Below are 24,292 nucleotides of genomic sequence, written 5' to 3'. Positions count from 1 at the left end.
TAGGTAAAAACGGGGTGTTATAAGTTTTTTAATTTTTAGCATGATTGCAAGCCTTACAAATTAGACATTTAAAAAAAACCTTTTGCTTTGATAACCAATTGGAGGGTGATTTAATCTCAGCATTGCTTTTGACGAGGCAGTTAGCCATCGACCGAGCCTTTCTAAAAGCAAGTTGTGGCAATCGGTTATGTTGAGTCAAGTCATCCCCAATTATGGGGTCCCGTAGGAGTAAACCCCAATGCCGCTTTAGGATTCGTCTAATGGCACCATGCTGTTTGCTAAAGTCCAAGATAACTCTGACTTTAGATGATTGACAATCAGTCCCAGTTGGGCTAATCTTACCCGGAGTTAATATCTGTTCCCTGCTTAGGTTTTTAGTCTTGTTGATGGCCTTATTCACAATGGAAGCTCCATAGCCTCTCATAAGAAATCTTTTCTTGCATGCAGTCTGGGCAAGTTTACATTCCTGTTCACTGCTGCAAATGCGCTTAATTCTAAGCATCTCCCCATAGGGGATGCTATGGATCAAGTGCGTAGGGTGATGGCTAGATGCGTGAAGCAGTGAATTGCCCGCAGTGGGCTTCCGGTAAAGTCTAGTGGATATGGAGCCATCAGATGTAAAGACTTCCGTATCCAAGAAAACCACGAGTCCCTGCTTATGTGGGCAGTAAATTCCAGATTTAGATGGTTGATATTCAAATTCTTGACAAATTGTATGGCTAATTCTTCTGACCCCCTCCAAATCAGAAAAAGGTCATCTATATACCTTAGCCACAGGGGGACATGTTCCTTCAGGATGTCCTCATATTGCCTCTTGAGGACCTGCTCCTCCCACAGCCCCATATGCAAACAAGCATAGCTGGGAGAGAAGCAGGCCCCCATGGCAACGCCCCTTATCTGTTGAAAGATAATGTTGTCAAAGTAGAAATGCTCCAGACACATTTTGACCATATCAACAAGCATCCTGTTATGCAAATGAAAACATGCTGGCCTGCGATTTAGATAGTGTTCAACCGCCTTAACCCCATCAATATGGCTGATGGAGGTGTATAGGGAGGTCAGGTCCATGGTAATGTTTAATAGGTCCGCCCCCCAAAAGATATCTTGAATTTTACACAGAAAATCTGTAGTATCTCTGATGTATGATGGTAAAGACAAGACCCATTCCTGCAGGAAGTAATCCACATATTTGGATGTATTTTCTGTGATACTGCCTATTGCAGAAATAATTGGGCGTCCAGGGGGTTTTTGACTGTTTTGTGGACCTTTGGCAAAAGATATAGGGATGGAATGACAGTATGATCATTTCTTAGAAAAAGATACTCATCGTTACTTATCAGCCCGCCACTTTTCCAAGCCACCAGTTTACCATAGTAATTTGACCAAGAGGCTTTCACAATCTGCAAGTTGCTCTGTTTAAAGCATAAAGTATTATTTAACTGCAAATATGCCTCTTCCATATACAACTGTCGAGGCCACAGGACAATGTTCCCCCCCTTGTCCGATTGTTTTACAATTAGGTTTTCATTGTCCCACAGTTTTTTCATGAGTTCAATATAACACCGCTGTTTATGGTTCAGTTGAACACTATATATATATATATATATATATATATATATATATATATATATATATATTAGGTAGTTATAGTTAGGATGTTTTTCAATGGAAAATCTCAACATTCTATTGGGAATAACTTTGGCGCCGGTTGAGGAATCTGCCTGAAAATTTCCTCAAATTTGCCTCGCGGCAATCCGGTCCTTCCCTAAAAGTTTGGGGGGGATTCATCAAGCGGGGGCCGAGATAAAAGGGGGTTCCCAAAACGTGTTTTCCCCCATGTTAATTTCCATAGGGCGGTCGACCTCACTTTAAGCCCGAACGGCTGAATGGATTTCCACCAAACTTGGCAAAATTGTAGGGACTGGTAGCCCGATGTGCCTTTGCTATGTCTCAAGATATGTGCTCCAGTGTTTTTTGAGTAATTAAGGTTCAAAAAATATATATATCTATAGGCGCGCCCCGGCACGCGTACCGGGGAGCGCACCGGGCGTGCTACGCGACTTGCGCGTGGAAAGCTGATTGGCTCTCGGGTGTCTGTAAACATTTGAAACAGTCCGGAGCGGCCGTCATCTTGTGTCTCGGTAAGATCGAGACACAAGAGGTGGCAAAAACAAAGGTGGAAATGACCATAAGGGGGCAGAGTAGACCCCCCCTGACCCCCTAGGTTTGATGTGGGGGCTATAAAAGGGCCCTGCGGGAAAAAAACAAACAAAAAAAAATTTCGATTTGCGCAGGGGGAGCGTCCGGTACGCGCACCGGGGAGCGGACCGGGGAGCGTAGCATGGGGAAAACCCAGTTTATTCACTGCGTCATCTCTACGACCCTTTCTTGCGTCAATACGCCCCTTTTGCATACATTACACCTGACGTAGGTATAATGTGGCGCAGGGGTTTACAAAGTGATGCATCTACCTAGATGCGTCACTTTGTAAATATAACTCAATAAGGTGCATGTTTTACGCTGCTGATGTGTCACAAAAAGGGACGTACCGGTGGCGTAAAAGTGACGCATGGCCTTATAAATGAGGCCTTCAGTCTTCTACTCATGCGTCATATTAAATATATGACGTATTATGTCGCAAGTACTTACAGATACGTCAGTATTTCAGACGTATCTGTAAGCGCAAAAGTGATGCATTGCTGGAGTGTGTCACAAAATTGATGCAACTCCAGCAATGCATCCTTTCACATGGGGCCAGGCCCATGTGAAAGGGCCCGCATCAGTCTTATGCCTGTTGTGAAACAGGCGCAAGATTTTGACGCAACAGCGTCATAAAAGTGACGCAGTGATATCTCATAGATTTCACTGAATCACCTCTTGCGTCAATATGTCCCTTTTGCATACATTACACCTGACGTAGGTATAATGTGGCACAGGGGTTTACAAAGTGACGCATCTACCTAGATGCGTCACTTTGTAAATATGACTCAAGAAGGTGCATTTTTTACAGCAGTGGTGCATCACAAAAAGTGACGTACCGGTGGCGTAAAAGTGATGCATAGCCTCATAAATGAGGCCTTCAGTCTTCTACTCATGCGTCATATTAAATATATGACGCATTATGTCGCAAGTACTTACAGATACGTCAGTATTTCAGATGTATCTGTAAGCGCAAAAATGATGCATTGCTGGAGTGAGTCACAAAAATGATGCAACTCCAGCAATGCATCTTTTCTTACCCTTCCACACCCCTTTTCCTTTTCTACATTTTCTTTGAATATCCACATTCCCCATGTTCACTCTCCTTCTCCTTACTTTCCTTCCCAACACTCACCTTCTTTCAGTCCCCCTACTTCACTTCCTTTCCCCTCTCATACCTTTCTGTTCTTTCTTACTCATTTTCCTTTCCTTTATCAATGCACTCCTCTTCACTTACTCTTTTTCATTTTTTTAAGAATATAGTTTTTTTGATGAGAATTGGAGGTAGTTCTGAAAATAACTTTTTTTTTCTTCTTTTTTCTTTTTTTAGAACAAAAACAAAAACAGGGAATGGAAACTGCTCAACAGGAGCAAAAAAATAAAAATAAATTAGGGCTGGGAACAGCAGCGATGGTTCTCCAATGATCGAACCATGAGCAGAACACTTTGCTCCCCACAGCAAAGTAGCTGATCACAGTATCTGCATTTAAGGACGCCTTTGTTAAATGCAGGCTGAATGTTCGGAACCAGCTCTTGTGATCTCCCCCTCACCGATGTTGTTGGTCCTCCGGTGGATGTAGAGGCCCCATCAATGGGAACCTCTTGTGCTAGAGCCCTGACACTTTCCCGGGCAAAATTCTGGGGGTGCCTCCTCTCCACATGGCGAATCATTGTGGAGTTCCCAAAATATTATTTTTTAGTGGGGTCACCCCGTGACAGGACTGTGTGACAGATCCTGCAAACCACTTTTGGAGCATTTACCTTCTTTTGGTCTTCTGGTATGGAAAAAAACTTCCATATGAAGTGTTCTTTTACCCGGGGTGGAGGAACCTCTTCATCAATAAATGTCTCTCTGTCATCACCACTGCTGGATTCTCTGGCAGCCATGGTAATCCAAGAAAGATCCAAGAGCAAAAAACAGGTCTTTCAGTCACAAAAGTGAAAGAAGAAGTGAAGGAAATGGGTGGGGATTTCATTCTTTGTAAAAAAAACTGTTAGCAACCAATGAAAAGTGTTATTTTAAGGTCACATGACTTGACGCACTTACGCTGCGTGCACCGAAGCGCTCCAGGGGGCGCTCACGCGGCGCGAATGTAGGCGCTTCCGGGGGCACATACGCGGCGCGAACGAAGGCGCTTCCGGGGGCGCTTACGCGGCGCGCCTAAGTGACGTTTTGATAGTTTCACGGAAATGCAAAAACATTTTCATTTCCTTATTCAGAAAAACTGCTTTTATATGTATGGTACTAAATGTCTTGCGTTCTTATTTACTTTTCATTCATATTTTTTTTCACGAACCCAAGTAGCGCTCTGGGTGCGCTTTCCGGAGAGCTTACCGATGCGCGCACCCCGAGCGCCCCAGGAAAAAATGATTAAAAAAAATATATATTATAAAAAATAAAAAATAATAATTAATACTTACACAAAACAGCAAATTTATAAAAAAAATCGTAGGTTAGAAACTCGATATAGAAAGGAATTAACTTTTAAAAAAACTTTGAAATTCACTGAAAAAACCATAGGTTTCACACCAGTTATAGTTAGGAATTAGCATTTTAAAAACCTATGAAATTCACTGAAAAAAACATAGGTTTCACACCAGTTATAGTTAGGAATTAGCATTTAAAAAACCTATTAAATTCACTGAAAAAACCATAGGTTTCACACCAGTTATAGTTAGCTGGAAATTTTACTGACATAAAACCATTGAAATTCCCACGTTATAGTTAGTTGAACTCACTATAACTTGCGCGCCTGCAATGCACTGCTGATGACGTCACATATTACATCACTCATGACCTGGTCAGTGACATCACTCATGACATCACTGATTTAATAGGTTTTTTAAATGCTAATTCCTAACTATAACTGGTGTGAAACCTATGTTTTTTTCAGTGAATATATGGTTTGGGTCCAAAGACTTGAGGTGCACTCAAACATCAATTAGGGGCTCCAAGCTCCAGTCCCTTTCACAGTCTAGCACCACTTTTGCTGACGTGTTTCGAAAATATATTTTCTGCTTCAAGGGCTCGTGGTGAAAGAATAGGCACGTACCGGCAACAGTCCCTCTTTATGCAAAATTAACGCGCCCTCTGATGGGCGACTCTGGATGAGTCCGCGTTAAGCATTCTGGAGATTGTAGTGCCGCTCATATTTTCATTCCGTGTGTGCATTTTCTGTTGTAAAAAGCTCTGGATGAGCTCTCAGCCGGCAAGCGTCACCTCAATCCGGCATTGATGCTCCACGTGTAGAGGCTGTATTTACTGGCCCCGTGGCCCCCATGGGTTACTGAGGTGCTGCACACTCTGTGGTATGGCGACCGCCAAATATTCGTGCTCAGGCTTGGATCCAAAGACTTGAGGTGCACTCAAGCATCAACTCGGAGCTCCAAGCTCCAGCCCCATTTCATCGGTGCAGATACATACACTTACCTGTGTTATACTTACATTTTCCTTGCAATGGCATGCGTGATAAAGGTATGTGCGAGGTAACAACTGTGCGGTAAAATCATTTTTCATTGTAATTGTTGCTTTGTAAAGGTAGTGCGTGGTAATGACCGAGGTGTAATTGCTGTTTCCCGCAGCATAGCGCAGAGTGGCATAGAGTAGTAGCGTAGAGTGCAGTGGTACATAGTACAGTGGGGTAGAGTACACTGGCATAGAGTAGAGTTGTGCATAGTAGAGTAGAGAGGTGCAGAGTGAAGTGGTGTAGAGTGCAGTGTCAGAATGCAGTGGTGCGCAGTAGATTAAAGTCGCAGAAGAGTGTTGTAGAGTTGTGCAGAGTAGAGTGGTGCAGAGTAGAGTGGCATAGGGTTTACTGGCCGAGAGGTCACTGGTAGAGAGTGCAGTGCTGCAGAGTAGAGTGTCCTAGAGTGTAGTGGTGTATAGAATAGTGGCATAGAATGCATTGGGGTAGAGTGCAGTGACATACAGTGGTACAGAGTAAAGTGACAAAGAGTGCAAAGGTGTAGAGTAGAGTGGCGTAGAGTGCAATAGCGTAGAGTATAGTGGCATACAGTGCAGTGGCACACGGTAGATTGGCATAGAGTACAGTGGCGTAGAGTGTTTTGGTTTTGAGAAAGTGGTGTAGAGTGCATTGGCTTAGAGTGCAGTGTGTACTGTGCAGTGCCATGGTGTGGAGTGGCACCGAGTGCAATAGACTGGCGTAGACTGCAGTGACAGAGTGGATAGTTTCAGGTAGAATGAAGTGGTAAAGGATGCAGTGATTTAGAGTAGAGTGCAGTGGTGCGGAGTAGATTAGAGTGGCATAGAGCGCATTGGCATAAATTGCAGTGGCATAGATTGTAGTGTCGCAGTCTGCAGTGGCGTACGGTTTGGTGGTGTAGAGTTCAGTGGCACAGGGTGGCATAAAGTGGAGTGGTAGAGAGTGCAGTTGAGTATACTGTCGCAGAGGGCAGTCGTGTATAGTAGAGTGGTGTAGAAGGCATTGGTATAGAATACAGTGGTGCAGAGTGGAGTGGTGTAGAGAGCAGTGGTGTAGAGTACAGTGGTGCAGAGTAGAATTGAGAGGCATAGAGTGCAGTGATGCAGAGTAGAATAGCGTGGGATAGCATGCAGTGGCTTAGATTATCAGGGCCGGCTCTACGGCGGTGCGACCGGTGCCACCGCACTGGGTGCTGGTTTCATGGGGGTGCCATGTTTGCAAGTTTATTGTGTTTTTGACGGACCTGCTGCAGCGTTCCTTCGCTCTGGCAATTACCAGGCCTCACAAAAATATCAATATAACTCTTGTGATTAATTATCTTCCTGGAGAGAGATCAGCATTTTCTATAGTTGAGGTTTTGACTTATGTGAAGTTAGTGCAGAGGGTTAATATGCCTGCTGCAAAGAATGTGTACCAAGTAGAGAGTGTAGATAATGTAAACAGATCAGCAGGTTACTGCTTTTAATAGAGACATCCTTTTGTTACTTGCAATTTATAACTTAAAGTCCTAATATACAACAGTGAGCTATTAACTTTCATCATAGAACTGCATACACACTGCAAAGTATACATTGGAACATTGATTAATGTTGCAAAAAGGGTTAATTTGGCTGGAAATCGATTCTTATTATTAAAGAAAACTTCCTAGTATGCTGTTTATTGTTCACCTCTTGAGTTTGTGTTTCTCCACACCAAGCACTCTTAAACTATACAGCCTACCAGTATGGATGACATGTGACTCCTACACTTTTAGTCCTTTGGCTTATGTAACATTTCCTATACACTGATTTACACAGTATGATTGATTGTCTCTGTGTAATTTTTGTGGGTTGCTAAGTGCTCTGACACCCTACAATGGTATGCGTAGCGCTATATTACTAATTCAATGCATCTGAGAAAGAGTGGTTATGGAGACTTTGGGCTAGATGTACGGCCTGCCAAATAGCGCCTCGCAAATTGCGTCGCATATGCGGCTTGCATTTTGCGAGGCGCTATTTGGCATGAACAACAGTGTGTTTAACAATGTTTGCGATTCCCAAAGGGGTCGCAAATTGCGTGGTTCTTGATTATTAATGAGCCAATAGCAAGTTGTGAGCCCATTGGGAGTGACAGGCTTTCCCAGGGATGGTGGCCTGCTGGGCTCAGCAGAACACCATGTCTGGGACTACTTTTAAACAAAGCAGCTTTTTTTCATTTTTTCATTTTTTAGGTCCCGTCCTATTAATCCCGCAAGCGATAATAGGATGAGAGTATAGAGGCTCAAGCAAACTCTGAAACCATCGCGGATTTCGTCGAGTGCATGTGCTCGTGTATGCCCTTGCCCGAGCCTCCTGCCTCCGAGAGCTTAGCTTCACTTCAAAGGGATCCTCTCCACCCCCCCCCCCCTGCTTCACACTTTTCACGGCTGCCAGGCCGTGTCTCGCATTTCTCCTCCCTCCGTCCCCACAGCAATGCCAAGAGCTTGTATGTGTTTGTTTGCAAGTTGAGGGACATGGTCTATCTGGTTGTTATCTTATCACATTCTTTCGGAAATGTCTGCGCTGGCTTAACTTGTATCACGGGAAAGCACTCCCTTTCACCATGCTTTTGTTCCTGAGGCGACTTGGAGTCTGATTACAAGAAACTATTACACACGATCTTTCACTTCTGAAAATTAGTTACGCATCTGCCTTTTTATTTGCCTTGAGGAGTCTTGCTTCCCTGCAGCCTGGACACTTCAGAATAGCATTGCTTTCTGTGGTGCAGCCCCTCACATCTTGTTATTTGAGAGTTGCGGGGTGCCTTTTTCTTTGCCGGAAGGAGTCTTGCTTACCTGCAGCCTGGCATTTCAGAATAGCATCGCTTTTCAGCCTGTAATCCCGCGCAGCTTGTTGTGCGCCCCCTGCTTCACACTTTTCACGGCCGCCAGGCTGTGTCTCGCATTTCTCCCCCCCCCCCCCTCCCCACAGCACTGCCAAGAGCTTGTTATACCTATCCGCCAACTACCCTCATCTCCAAGTTGACTGTGACTGAACTTGCTCTCCTGTCCGAGACTGTCATCTCTACACCCCTCCTCCATTCTCACCCACTTCCCTCGTGCTGTATCCTCCTCGCCGCTCACTCACTGGTAATAGCAGGGGCAGTAGACCGTCCCTCCCTCCCTCCCTCCCTCTGTGCCTGCCATAAAGCACAGCCCGTCCTGCACAGAGGCGAAGCCGGGGTCCTGCAAGAGGCCTGCGTGCAGAGAGCTCTTGCTACGAAGGACTTTCAAACAGCCTTTATTTGATGACACCTAACAATACCTCTTCAGAAACACATCGGATATTTTTTTTGTTTTGTTTCTTGGGCCTGTTCGCTTCTTACTCTTAATTCTGATGACATGGTGTGGAGGGAGTAACCTGTGTTTTGTCCCAGTGTTGAGCAGATTCTGAATCCGAGGGTGTGCTGTATCACTATTAAACCTGAGGGATTTCACTGGATCTTGCTGATCGTTCGTTCTTTACATGAGGCATAAATAATACTGCTTCCCCCACTACATTTACATCGCTAACCAGCATGTCTGCATTAGCTGTGTTTTATATATCTATGCATACCTAAAAAATATATACATTTCAGGGGGAGCCCATATTTTCTGATATGCTAAAAACGTAAATTATTAAAGCACTTTAGTTGTTGCACGTTTTTACTTTTACACCACACTTAGCAAGTGACTAGCATTCAGCTCACTGAGCCACATTTCTTTCCTATGTTTAGATGGCTGGAACTTGGGTGGAACACTCGCAATTATTCATTTGTCCAGAATACAACATACGCTCCTCATAATACCACTCAGTGCCACATTATTACACGCAACATAATTGCACTCTACTCAATGCCACATAAATACACTCCACATAATACCACACTGTGCCACATAATTATATGCTACATAATTACATTGCACTCAGTGCAACATACACTCCAAATAATACCATTCAGTGGCACATAATTACACACCACACAAATACACTCTACTGAATACAACAGAACCTTCCCATACCACTCAGTGCCACATACTTATATGCTACATAATTACACTGCACTCAATGCAACATACACTCCAAATACCACTCAGTGCCACATAATTACACTCCACAAAAGTACACTTTACTGAATACAACATACACTCCCCATATTACCACTCAGTGCCACATAATTACACGCCACATAATTACACTCTTCTCAATGCAATACATCTAAGTCACGTAAATAGAAAACATGTTGCATTACAAATGCTATAGGTGTCACATTTAAAAAAATTATAACTATTAGCATTGTAAATGACAAAACTATTAATTTAGCTATTTTCAAAACCAACACATAAGTAAAAAAAATTGTCATTTACAAGACCAATAGCTCTAACTTTCCTAATGCGAGACCTATTGCATTGCAAATGCTTGTTAAGGGCAGGCAGTGGTCCCTGGGACCAACTCCTGCCCTTAAAAATTATATTGCCTGCATTTGCAAAGGGAAAGGGGTCCACTGGAGACCACTTCCCATTTGCAAATGTATTACCACCTACTTGAAGTAGGTGGTAATTTGCAAGTGTTCTGTGACCACAATTGTGTTTGCAAAACAATGGTACATATCTTTGCGGTCGCTATTAGGAAGGGAACGTCCCTTCCTAATAGCGAGTCGCAAAACAGTATTTTTCGAGATGCAAAATACTGTTTGTACATGGGCCCATTTTTTTTTTAACATGCACATGCTAAAAAGTGTCGTACATCTGGCCTTGGTCACTGTTAAAGGGTGCTAGTGAGAGAATCCTTGGTGGAGGTGTTCATTGGGGGAGGGGGGCAACAAACATTGTTGCACAGGGCGCCACTAGAGCTAAAGTCAGCCCTGTAGATTATAGTGGTGTACAGTGAATTGTTGCAGAGTAGGTTGGCGTACAGTGCATTAGTTTTGAGTAAAGTGGTGTATCATCCATTGACACACAGTGTGTTGGTATAGAGTAGAGTGGAGTGGTGTAGAGTAGATTAGAGAGGCGTAGAGTAGAGTGGTGCAGAAAAGAGTGCAGTGAAGCAATGTGATGCAATGTGGAGTGTTGTGGTGTAGTGTGGAGTGGAGGGATGCAGAGTAGAGTCAGTGGCGTGGAGTTGTGCAGAGTAGAGTGGAGTGGGGTAACATGGAGTTTGCATGGTATGGTAGCATACTGCCATTACAGACAACACATCCTCAATTGAAATGAACACTAGATTTGCAGTCACACAGTTTTGCTGATTAAAGTATACAGCGCACAAATGATAATGTGTTGAAATGGCATCACCCAATGTATTGATTTGATCGTCAGCACAGTTCATTTACAGACATTTACATTTTGTTATGTGCTAGAAAACAAAATGTAACATCTGCGAGCCTTCCTCAAACAAACCCCTACTAGGCAGTCTGATAAATCCTCTCACTTTGAAATCAGAGAAAGAAAAATAAACACCAAGCTCCCTGGAAGACACAGCCTGACATTTGACCTCTGTTATTGAATAGATAGCAAATGTGACAAGATAAGAACAAGATTTAAAGGCCAGTTTACAGAAAGCGAGTTTGAGGAGAGGAGTTTGCCTAAGGGGAGAGGAGTTGGCCTAATGGCTAGGGAGGTCGACCTCAAATCTGGGGATCCGGGTTCGAGTCTCTGCAAGGACGCGCAACATCCTGTGATTCTGGACAAATCACTTAATCTCCCTGTGCCTAACAAAAATTAATGTGTGCTCATGTAACGTAACAGGTGCTCGTGTAAAGCGCTCTGATACCTGATATCTTCGGGTCAAGTTTGCGCTATATAAAACCCCGTTAAAATACTATAAACAAGGTTTAGGCAACAGGAGGGACGAACTTGAGCTGAACAGCCTCAAGCAAATATGGCAGCAAATAGAAATCCAGAAAATGTGAGTTACAAACCACAAAGCCAATGGGTGGAATGGATGTATAGGTTCAACTTTTTAAATGTTCCAATTATGTTTTTAGCAAATCAGACAATTGTGCTGCCTGGTAGACTGCTACCTAAAAAGGTCTTGTGTGCATCTTAAGAAAGACATGGCAGAGGTATGGTAGTTGCTGAATATGATTTTTTTACATTTTACTTTCCATGCCAATATCAATGTCAATGTGTATTGGTCATGATTTAGTTAATTAAAACCATTACATGATTTAAAATCGTACTGTTTAACTTGTGAACACACAATTGAGAATGAGAACTTTTCTAGAACTAAAATCAATTCAACAAATAGCCTAGTACTTGGATAAAATGCAGATGCCTGAGCTTATCCACCATTTAGATTTAATCAGTAAATGGTCAAAATATCGATTCCAAAATATAGACTAACCTAAATATCGACTCCAAAATATAGAATGGACAAAATATTGAATGGACAGAATATAGACATCAAAAATATCGTTTTGAAGGTAAGTAATGTAATATCGATTTTAAAAATACAGACAGTCAAAATATCAAAGTACATAATATAGTTTATTAAAAATATCGAATTATTAACAATATCAATGTTTTTAAGTGTTATGTATGTTAGTATGTGTGTGAAAAGTGTATATATTTTTGTAATTTATTTTAAGTGATTAAATTTATGTTATTTAATTTTTGCGTAATTTAATTCTGTAGCGGGTTCTGGGTTTATAGGGGAATAGGGTGGGAAGTAATTTAATTATAATTAATTATAATTAATTAAATATGTAAATTAATTAATTTGTATTTATTTAGAATACATTGTTAATTAATTTTTAATGCTAATTCATTAATTCTTAATTGATAATTAATTTTTATTAATTGATTAATTGATAATTATGTAAGTTAAATTATTTTATTTTCTGTAGCGGGTTGTGGGTTTATAGGGGAATGGGGTGGGAAGTAATTTAATTATAATTAATTAAATATGTTAATTAATTAATTGGTATTTATTTTGAATAAATTGTTAATTAATTTTTAATTGATACATAATTAATTCGTAATTGATTATTAATTTTTATTAATTGATTAATGGATAATTATGTGAAGTATATTGATTTATTTTCACTAGAGTGGGAATAGTAACATACAATACAGGTAACAGGGGGTGTTGCCATGGGAGGTTAGAAAATGAGACAAGGCGGTACTAAAGAGAGACTACTAAGTCTTTTGACCGATGAACAGCCACAGTTTACAGTGGACAATGATGACACAAGCCAATGAAAAATATGGGCGAAGGGTGGGCGGAGTTTCAAGTCCCCACCAGAATACAGTATGCCTTGCAGAGCACTACACTCGCTGCCCAGGCTCGACCTAAACAAGCTGCAGTATTCTAAGGTCAGCACTAGTGCCCCGTTACGGATAACTAGTCATCCCAGTTGGGCCTGCTACAGGAGTTACAAGACCCATTGGTATTACGAGTCAGGTGGTAAATCCACAGGCCAGGCAGTTTTGCCCGGGGGTCCTGTCTGCTGAAAGCAGTTCAGGCTCCGTATTACACATTATCACTGTTTGCGCCCCCTTATGGTGTATACGCTGCCCCCAGGGCAGCAGTGAACTTGCGCTGCACTAGAGGCAGAGCATTCATGTGAAAACACAGAGCAGCCGTGTTTTCACTGTGCAGGCGGCACCCGCATGCACTTTCAAAGGGGTTTAGAGATCCCCTTGCAGGCGGGTGCAGTCAGTGACTGCACCCGTCTGCAAGGGGCTGTCTGGGTGGTCCATGGGACCATTTATACCCCCTGCAGAGGGCTGCAGTCAGGAGGCTCACTGACAGTGAGCCACCTTTTATATGGCGCACTGTCAGGGCTTCTTTGACTCTGCACCCACTTCTCAGTATTATAGAAGGGGACGCACAAGCGTCTGCGTCCCCTTCTATAATACCAAAGTGCCCTGGGGGCTCGCAAAGCGGGCGCAAACGCCCGTTGCGCCCACAGGGCACATCTGTAATCCAGCCCCTGATCTCCAAATAAAAAAGCAGTCTAGAATGCTTTAGTGAAAACAGTTCTATCCGTGAGAGGTCCATGGACAAGCATCTTCTGTAATTGGGACGCCTGTTGACTAAGGTTCAGACAGTGCTTAATTTGTAAAATATTAAGTGCCAGGGCTCTCGTCAAAAGGCCCACACAGCTTACACCACACAGTGTCCCTACCACGCGACCAATGATAGTAACAACACAACTACTAACCATCACACTCCTACAAGTCTGACAGTTCTAACTATTTCAGGCCTCCAAAGCTGTAAGAATGGCTTGGGTGGCAGGACACAGTCATGTTTTATGTATATTAAATTAATAATTGCCTGTTGTTGTGGGCATCTCTAAATTAGTCAGACACCGCCACCTAGTGGCACACTGTCACAAGAGCAGGTGTTGACAATTAAGGGCTAGATGTAGGTAAATAGTATTTACCGATTCGTAAATACCGAATTTTACCGATTCGGTATTTACGAATCGGTAAATACTATGTAGCAAAAAACTCGGTAAAAATTATCGAATCGTTGAGATTCGGTATTTATCGAATCGGTATTTACCGATTCCGTAAAAGGGGGAAAACATTGAAGGGTGGCAGAGTGTAGCTTTGACACCCTGTTGCACCCCTCAATTGTTTATGGGTGCACATGTTGCAGACAAACATGCCCTAAGGGCATGTATGTCTGCAACATGGCACTGAAGCAATTTGCATTAAATTGCTTTTATTTTATTTTTCGTTATTTACCACCAACTTGTAGTTGGTGGTAAATAACGAATCCTAACATGGGATAAGCACTCATTTAAGTGCTCCCTACATTAGGAATTCAGTAATTTACCGAATCAGTATTTAAGAAATCGGTAATTTACTGATCCCTTAAATTACCGAATCGGTAAATTACCGAATTTGCAATTTAGGCCACCTACATCCCAAATGCCCAATACCGGTCGGTAACGGCCGAAATTCGTTAATTTTGGCCGTTACCGACCGGTATTGGGCCACCTACATCTGGCCCTTAGTGCCTTGCTGGGCACCGGCTCAAATTAAGCACTGTTTCACAGCTTATGGAGGCTACAGTCTCTCCTTTGGCCTTTCCTCTCAATGACCAGACATCTGGATTCCCAGGCACTTCTTTGGGGCTCGCTCACTCTGTCTTCTTGTTTTCATTGCAGTGCGCTTCCCCTCTGCCTGGTCTCAGGACCCAGGAGATCTGCTGCCGAAGTTCGGGAATCGCGTGGGGGGTCCATGACTGCTTGCCCTGCGCTGGGTACCAAGGTAAGCACTTTCCTCCACCGATTGTTGGCCTTATAGTGCATCACTTTTAACATGTTTACTTTGTTTAAAAACTGCCAACGTGCCGAAGTACAGGAACATCAGAGTGTTGTAAACGATACACGGAAATATAGACATTTATTAACAAGTATAAGGTTTATGACTGTACTTGGTTTATACAGAAATAAACAATTATAAAGGTTAAACAAAAATGTATTTGGTTTAATAGGGCTAGGCGGGGGAGGGCTGTTTCAACAGGCGAGTGTTCGGGGATTTTTGGTGCAGTAGGTGCAGTGGCACCAGGGCCTAGGGTTCTGAGAGCCCTGTTGAACCCCAATTATTTTACCATCCAATCGGGGAGAGAGAACCCGTTTCCTTGCATTTGGGCCCACGGAGCTCTTCCTATGACCCCGCCAGTACTTCGACTGTGCATCTAGGATAGGTGTCAATGTGCTTATATACATCTATATGATTATCACATTTTCTTAAATCAATTTCTACTCATATTTTTGAAAGTTTATCTATGCCATCACCTCACAAAACAGGGACTGCATCCCACAGTGATGACACATTGTTTGCCTGATTAACTCATACCGAGCTTCAATCATGTTGCCTCAAATTGGGAGCCAAACACGGACTGAAAATAGAAAAAGCATTGGCAGAGCCAATTGGTCTCACCTTTTGCCAATGCACATCTATTGGCTATGTTCATTGACAATGCTTAACAGCATTTGTATATCAAAAAAATCGCATGATGTGTATTCACCCACGTACCTATGCGATGTATATGTCATAAAGTGGCAGCTGCTATATGATCAGATGTAACCATGCATGAGTCAACAGGCGTGCACTTGTGTACGTCACATGATGCAGCAGCCATTTTGTTTTGTTTTTTATTTACAGTTGCATGATGGAGCATGAAACAGAATAGAGGCCCGGCAACACATTACAGTTAGTTGCCGGGCTCTTCCTCTATTTTTCCATTTTTAGAAAAGAATGCAACGAGGAGGGGCGGAGGAGCAATGGAGGAGTGGGTGGGGGGAGGAAATCAACACCACTGAGCAATTGGGTGGGTGGCAGTTGCAGACAACTGAGAAGTGGGGAGAGAATTAAACATGAAAAAGAAGCAGATGGCGGAAGTAATAAAATGGCTGCGTGGAGGGGAGAACACCATGGAGGACAGGGGCCGAATTGAGAGGGGAAGTAGTACACAAGGGAAAGATGCACTGATATAACACAAAGAAAAAAAAAATTAGTCCTCTGAACACAAGCAGTAGAAGGACTCCCCTCATCCAATTAGAGCACAGTGAGACAAACAAAGAATTGAGGGAAGTCATTGAATAAGAAGCAGGGAAATGAAATAGACAAGAACGCCATTCAATCATGAGCAAGGTGCTGACCCTCATTAGCAGTCATGGGAGCAGAATTACAGCATTGAATTATGTTCCACCCAACTGTGAGTGGGTTTCTTTTCCAATCCAGGGGCCTCATTTATGCAATTGACGCATCGCTGCGTGAAAGCAGCGATGCGTCACTTCTCAGTGCGCACTCCTTGCGACATGATTGATGCGTCATATTTATAATATGACGCATCATGTCGCAAGGAGTTACAGATACGTCAGTATTTTTGACGTATCTGTAGGCGCAAAAGTGGCGCATTGCTGGAGTGTGTCACAAAAGTGACGTAACTCCAGCAATGCGTCCTTTCACATGGGGCAAGCCCCATGTGAAAGGGCCTGCGTCAGTCTTACGCCTGCTGTGAGGCAGGCTCAAGATTTTGACGCAACAGCGTCCTAAAAGTGACGCAGTGAAATCTCATAGATTTTACTGCGTCACTTCTATGACCCTTCCTTGAGTCAATACGCCCCCCTTGCATACATTATACCTGGCGCAGGTATAATGTGGCGCAGGGGTTTACAAAGTGACGCATCTACCTAGATGCGTCACTTTGTAAATATGGCGCAACGTAAATATGGCACAAAAAGTGACGCACCGGCGGCGTAAAAGTGACGCATAGCCTCATAAATGAGGCCCCCTATTGTTTAGGGTGAGGGAGAAGCAGACACGATTGTACCATGTTGTAATTTCATTTAGCATAATCACATGAGCTTTGGCTCCAGAGGCCAAGCCTCATTCCACTGTTTGTCTGACAGAGGGGGCATATAATATCCCCTCCTTTCAGAAATTACCTTCTTCTTCCCTCCTTATACCCCACAGCCCTCTCTCTTTCACCCGACCTCACCCAGAGGTCTCCGCATACAGTTACCGGCTGCTCCGAGCAGGGGGTAAATGTTTGTGTTAAACTGGAGGGAATTGAGAATATCATGTGGTTTTATAATAGGAAAAACAGTGCCACATGGTTGCTCCCCATTTCATTGGTAACTTGTAATTGCATAGTACTGGAGTGGATTTACTGCACAGTAACAGTAAATATGCTTGCTAATTTACTGTGCCCCAGTACTGTGAAACCCACAGTGAGGGCCTTTATGTATATATTGTAATGTATAAGAGACAATAAGCCTTCAACAACTGGTATCTAACGCTGTCTCGAGGTGAGACATAATAAGGAAAACCAGAACATCAACAGGCCACAGAGAGGAAATCCAATTGGGTAGACATTTGATGAGGCTTTAAAAAAGGTATCAACATCTCATTTCTTCCAAATTCTTTTCGATGGTGTACCATGCACAATAGGAAGACAAGGACATCTCAATGCATGTTGTGAGCTGAGCTTAGTCCTCATCAGTTACATCTCAGCATCGCTGTGCACCATCCACGAACCCCTGCTTCATAAGAGTTAGATCTGAGCTCCCCTGTAGAAACAATGTGACATGTCATGGGGTTTGGGCTACAAGATCCCGTCTCAGGAGGTTAGCAAAACAAACATGCTTACCAGAAATATATGTAAACCACTGCCCTCTGCATAGCTACACCATGATTAGTCCACAGACTGTGGCAGATGGGACAGGCAGTGTCCATAGGTAGGTTGAACAGGTGCTTAGTTTATTTTAAAAAAAGGTGCCAGGGCCCTCGACAAGAGGCCCAGCAGTTTGTACCACACATTGCCACTGTACTTACACAATCACTAACCATCACACTGAAGGGTGACAATTCACATTGTTAGAGGCTGCCAAAGCTTTAAGAATGGCTTGGATGGCAGGTATTAGTTGTTTTTAATGTGTATTGAAATGACAAACAACAGTTTTCTTCTCATCTTTAAATTACAGAAACAACGCCACCATGTGACAGCTGTCATAAGTGCAAGTTCAGGCAATTAAGTGCCAGTGCCAGCACCGGAAACCACCTGCTGAAATAAAGCACTGGGTTTACACATCAGAAGAGTCACTTGCTGGAGGCAGTGGTCTCTGGCAGGGCCGGACTGGCCATAGCAGGCACCGGGCAATCCCCCCGTGCGCCGCACGAGTGGAGGTCGGGTTTGGGCCCCTGGGGGCCGTTTTTGTTACAGGTCCATTTTTGCAGCATGGCTGCAAAATCGGCCCTGTACCAAAATCGGCCGAAAACCGGCCGGGGCAAAGAGCTCGGCGCCACCTCCAACACCCCTCAACCCCGAGTGTGGAGGGGGCGAGCACTTTGCCAGGGCTGGTTGTGGTTCCCAGTCCGGCCCTGGTCACTGGATGCAGGCTATGGCAAGTACGTTGAAAAGGTGGGTGTGCAAAGGCATGGAAAAGGGATTTAGGAGAGGTGGTATTTTGGTAGGTAAGGGTGTTTGTGGGGTTAGTTTGTGTGCTTGGGCATCAAGATGGGCATCGAGGTAGAGTTGAGTGTCTGCGTGACAATGCATAGAGTGGATGTTTGAGGGGCAGAAATATGTTTGGGCGCAAGGTGGGGCCTTCTCTATCGAATGCTTGTCATCCGTGATCTTCCTTCACTGATCCAGCCTACTGTTGTACTTAGCAGAAAAAAGGAAAGTGGGCAGAGGCAGTAAGGGTAAAGGAGGCAAGCTTTAGTAGTATAAGTTGTTGTTGAAGAAATCATCAAAGGGATCAGCGGAGTGATTTGCATCAGGTGATAGAGTAGTGCTGTTGGGATGTGTGTAATCTATGTGGTTGATGAAGATGTAAGACGTTATACCTGCCATTCACATAGGGGATGATTTTCAGACAGAAGCATAGTGGCTAAGCTCCCTTTAAGTGTGGCACAAACAGGAGTCCAGATGTAGATATGTCCACTACAGTAGTATCATGGCTGGAGCATAATGAGGTGATTTGTAGTTCAGTTCAACCATCACGTTTTGCCTCTCGATTGGCCATGGTGATTGGTTTCAGGAGGCAGTTAACAGATTAAGATATTGAGGTTTAAGATTTTAAAGCTGGAATTGTGCTTCTGTGACTGTAGTTTGTTTGTCCTCTCTGGGCATGAGTGCTATTTAAGCGCCACCTCCACTGCTTAATTTGAGGCGGTGGTTTCCAGTGCTCGGCACCGACATTAATTTGTCAGCACGAGCACTTATGACAGCTGCCACTTGGTGGAGCTGTTTATGTAATTTAGGGACGAGCAGAACAGCACTTGTTTTTTCATTCAATATGCATTAAAAACAACTAATATATGTTGCCCAAGCCATTCATATAGCTTTGGGGGTCACAGTCTGCATTGTTACACTTGTAGCAATGTGATGGTTAGTGGTTGTGTAGCTTCTCTCATTAGCAGCGCTGGCAGTGGCAATGAGTGGTGCAAGCTGGGGTGGCCTGCTGACAAGGGCCCTGGTACTTTCTTTTTCTTTTTTATTTACAAATTAGTCACTGACAATTCTGTATCTGTGACTGCTTACTTGTTAATGAAGACTAGAGCTTAGTGCCTAACTGGCAGAATTGGAGCATTTATTTTGGGAAACTGTATGGTGAACATAAGTAAATTGGGTTCCTGTACCCGAAGAACCAGATGGAGGCTTAATAGAGCTGTACAAAATTAAAGGCAATAATGTTGATTGAAATTGGGCATGAATTACCAAAAAGTGCAGATAAATTTAGCTAAATACATTTTGAAAACCGAACATAGGGGCTTATGTCTCATCGGAAAGTTACTCGAGATACCCCCTGGAGACAGTTTCAAGGAGTCTTCCACAACACACTGTCTGCTTGAACCAGTTTCCGCAAGACATGTTATCCTCAAAACAGTCTCTCAGCAAAAGAGTGTGTGAAATTTCAGACTTCTTTTTCTATTTATATGAAGTGAAACTGAGGGAATTGCTCAAGTTACAAAAGTGTAACGAAAATGTAACACGAGTTGAATGATTTGTTTAAAAATGTATGCCTGCCCAGGCGCACTGTAGAGCGGGACATGGGCTCTCTCCTGTACAGGGTAACATCATGTGAAAAAGTGCCCATGGGGCGATGTCCTTAAAAAGGGCTACTGTCTGAAACAGGAAGTGTCGTAGCTCTGCTACCTGGTTACCTGTGTGCATTCCGTGCACCCTGTGGGTTCCAGATTCCATGAGGTGCTGGTGTTAAACTCCAGTAGACGGTTGCTGCCTGGCAGTGCTGTTCACCAATGGCTGCCACCTCATGCGAGTTTTGTACAAGAAACTTCTTATTTTTGCCTGCCTTCTGCTGGTTCCTTTCTACATTTCTTTTTTGTTTTTAACAGAGTTTTTTGTATAGCGCGAACTTGAACCGAATCGGGTATCAGAGCGCTTTACATAGTACCAGTTGCATTACATGAGGACACATTCATGTTTTTTAGGTCGAAGCCTAGCGTAAGACTGCGCACATGCGCAGTCTCGCTGGCGAGATGTAGTGATATTGGGGAGATTCACTAGCGGGTGTGAAGACCCGCCCCTCTTTTCTATTGGCTGGCGTCACCGTTCATGCTAAACGATGGCCAGCCATTGGAAAAGAGCTTCCAGTGGCGTACACTTTTCTCTTTTAGAGCCGTCCCACTTGGACTGACTCCCCTGACTTCCTGCTGGCGTAAAAGGTTTGTTATCTTCTTTATGGGCCAAACAGATGGCCCCATAACGAAGATAATAAACCTTTTACGCCAGCAAGAAGTCCTGCCGAGCCCGTCCAAGTGGGTCGGCAGAAATAGAGAAAAGTGTAGATCGTGGCCAGCCCTTGTAAAGCGCGGGTGCCGCGATTATACCAAAATGAAAGAAATAGATTTTTTTTATATTTCTTTAGTTTTTATATAATCGCCACACCTGCGCTATATTTATAACATTTTAAAAGTAAAGCGCGGGTGCCGAGATTATACCAAAAGTAAAGAAATAGAAAAAACATCTAGTTCTTTCATTTTATTATAATCCCGGCACCCACATGTCCACGAGAAAACAAATCATGGTCCTGCCGCGAGCAAATGATCACATTTTTTAAAACCTAGTGACTTCTCTCCTGAAGGTCACACAAACTTAGCAAACATAATAAAAGCTGCGGCACTCACTTGCATAATCAAAAATAAGAGAGACTTATTTGTATGGATTTTTTTTTTTTTGTTTGTGTTTTTTAATAGTCACATTTTTCCTTTTAAAGTAGATCCTTACAGCTTTTTGCAAATGGTTTGTTTTCTAAAGACTCATTCTTATCCGCTGGTATCGGACAGGGATTCTGGCCTGCGACTGACAGTAACAAATGGAGGAAACATACAGCTGCGAACAAACCACACGCAAGAGGCCGCCATGATTGAAAATGAATCGGGAACGAGGCATGTGGAACTCGGGCGCGTACTGGCGGCCGACAATTCTGATTCACTTTAGACATGCAGGAACCACTAATTTTAAGTTTGGCCTGACCACCCCCCTCGCCATAAGCCAGCAGCACCTGCCGAAAGACATCCAATAACCGGCTCTTTAGCGGGATAGCCAAGTCACAAAAGAGAAAATGTGCCTTGGCAGGGCTCAGGTTACAAGCCAGCTGCCTTCCAAAAAACGGTTAGGATCCTAAGGTGGCCGGCTTTGAGCCTTTTGTTGATTTTAATAGACTTTTTTTACTTTGAATAAAAACACCCCCTCCAGCCACCACCATCATCGCAAAAGTTGTGGAAGAACAAATGACTTACCGGCAGCCCGGGCAGGATTAAGTTGAATTAAAATTAATAATGTCGAATAGTTGCCTCCAAGCTCAACGCGGCCTTGAATTTCCAAAGTTGGCGTCCCAACCAAGGGTGCTATGATAGTGATGTTGATGAATGAAAATGGACCGATTGGATAGGGTCAGACAGGAAAGTAAAATAGGTCGAGGCAACAAATTAAAAGTGGCCCCCATTGGCTAATCAGAGAGCTGAAAAGTGTCCCACATTTGCCTAGTACTTTAAACTCGTCAACACAGGTTGTATTGGTGTTTTCATATCCTAGGTTGTTAAGAAATCCACGTGTCTGCGCTTCGGAGAAGCCTCCGCGTGTGCAGGGCGGAAATGCAAGGTTGTTGAGGTCGAGCGCAGATGGGTTCACCCCGCGGCCACACTGCGTTATTTCTTTTGTGTTCGGATGCATGGAGGTTACGCACTGATTTACACAATTCCCACGAGCGAAGCAGTGCACATGGTTGGGAAAGTGCACAAGGGGCTTATGTTGTAACACGAGGCGGTGCGGTCCCCAGCCACGAGGTGTCCAAAATTAAGCCTTGCATTAGTAGAGCACAGAGGGGTGGGGGGTTGTATTGTGTTTTTCACACCTATAAAGCACCCCCAGCCACGCACACGCACCATAGGATAGCTGAGTGGGTTAAGTGATCGCAGCTGAGGGGTGTTTCAAACCTGAAGGTCTTGGGTTCAACCGTGTTGGGGCTGCGCCCACCTACAGATCGACATACAAGTAGCGCTATCCCTTATAGCTGCTTGACTGTTGAAGTAGGCGCTATAAAACCAAGACGTCATTATAACAGTTGCACCGCGTCTTTGCTCGTTTCTCATTCCACTGGAAGAAATTAACAAATTTCAGTTTAAAAGAGTGTTTTAAAAAGTGCCTGACACAGAGGCAGTAAAAGCTAGTCCCGCATGGATGAGCTGTCACACGATAGTCCGGTGGGCCAATAAAAGGCTGTAATTATCAGCGGGAACTGACAGCAGGGACGTCCGCTTTCACCCTTTTCACTTCAGGTGGTGACACATGGCCCTGCGGGGTGGGTGCCTGGTGTGCCAAGTCGCAGGAGTGCAGTGTTTTTAACAGGTGTGTGGTTTGGAAGGAGCCCGATACCCCTGGGGGAAATTCCAGTTGCATCCTGAATATCGCTTCTACTGCTACCCTTTATTGTGGACGTAGAGCTATAGAAAACTTTTTGGGTAAAGTTTAAACCATTAAAACTTAAGGCAAAAATGCAGCTGCTTTTTAAGTGAAACTAACAATATTTTTACTTTATAACCGTGCACTTTGTAACAGGTAGCTTGAATAGCTATGCACCAGAGGCCAGTGTAACAGCACACCACACTCATTACGAACAAGCGACATGACACTGTGAAGTTTGTTCCTACCCGCCCTACGCTCGTTAACGCTATTCACCAACAGAGTGCAATTGCAGTGCTCGTTGGTGCACGAGGTATTTTCTAGGCTGCATTTCTCATGTGCATTAATTCAGAACATTCCTCTCCCTCAACAAAGCGGCTTCATCCGAGCCCTGCTGTGCCCGAACCATGCAGCATGAGAGTATCCCTCCACACTGACTGCTGTGCCCGAACCCTGTGGCGTGGGTAACCCTCCGCTCTGACTCAGCACCACCCCATCGTCCCTGGGGGCTGTGGGCGGAGGTGGCCTCTGTCGAACCCGGTGTCCTCAGTGCAGGGTCGGATTGGGATCACAATTTGGCCCAGGCACTGACGAAAAAAGTGGCCCACGTTCAAGGGGCTTGGCATACATTTAAGGGGAGTGGCCTACAGTTAAGGGGCGTGGCCCACATTCAAGGGGCGTGCCCTTTCATGAAACACTATTTGGTTACTCTTTGAGGTCTAATTCGTAGAGAAATATTTAGTAAATTGAGCCTTTTAAAGCTTACAGAGCAAGTAACATTGGTAAAGACTAGGAGCACTGCAGTTCTGATAACTGAATACTTACTTGCAGTCTTAACGCCCTGCACAATGTCGTTAGATACTCTTTCCCAACCAGCTATGTCCTAGACTCTAATCATCACATAAATCAGAAATCTAGTACAAAGTCAAGGAGAAAGGGTAAGAATGGAATCTCTGGGAACAGAACATGTAGTAACAAAAGTAAGAATTCACAAATGAGGAAAAGGCAGTCTGGGGTGTAAAGAATGCTGAAAAAATGTATCTGTGCAATCTAGTCATAAATTTATTTCACAGCCAGCAGATGATGTCTATATAAAAAAAACACAGTTTTATTCATATCTGTTGCTGCCTTCAAGTCTGGGCCATGAGGAGACTGAGGATTACTCAATTAACAGTGCTGTTCCCCAAAGGCCAAAATTACGGACAAAAGACGTCCGTAAAAGGGATCATCAAGGACAACGGATGTGAGGTTCGAATTACGGAC

At 43.8% G+C, this 24,292-nt stretch overlaps 1 protein-coding gene across 7 annotated transcripts in view; it reads left to right on the top strand.

Moving 5' to 3' along the window:
* The window catches only part of LTBP4 (latent transforming growth factor beta binding protein 4), a 1,439,220-nt gene that overhangs the window by 1,001,188 nt on the left and 413,740 nt on the right, over window positions 1-24,292 (top strand). For all 7 annotated transcript variants that reach the window (XM_086938230.1, XM_086938229.1, XM_086938227.1 and 4 more), the window contains one exon: window positions 14,757-14,859. In XM_086938230.1, the coding sequence (XP_086794356.1) occupies window positions 14,757-14,859 (103 nt within the window). The remainder of the gene's footprint in view (window positions 1-14,756; window positions 14,860-24,292) is intronic.

This window comes from Lissotriton vulgaris, chromosome 9 (assembly GCF_964263255.1).
Source record: "Lissotriton vulgaris chromosome 9, aLisVul1.2, whole genome shotgun sequence".
In the NCBI taxonomy this organism is placed as follows: Eukaryota; Metazoa; Chordata; class Amphibia; order Caudata; family Salamandridae; genus Lissotriton; species Lissotriton vulgaris.
The sequence above is the reverse complement of the archived record's forward strand: the minus strand, read 5'-3'. Positions and strand labels throughout refer to the sequence as shown.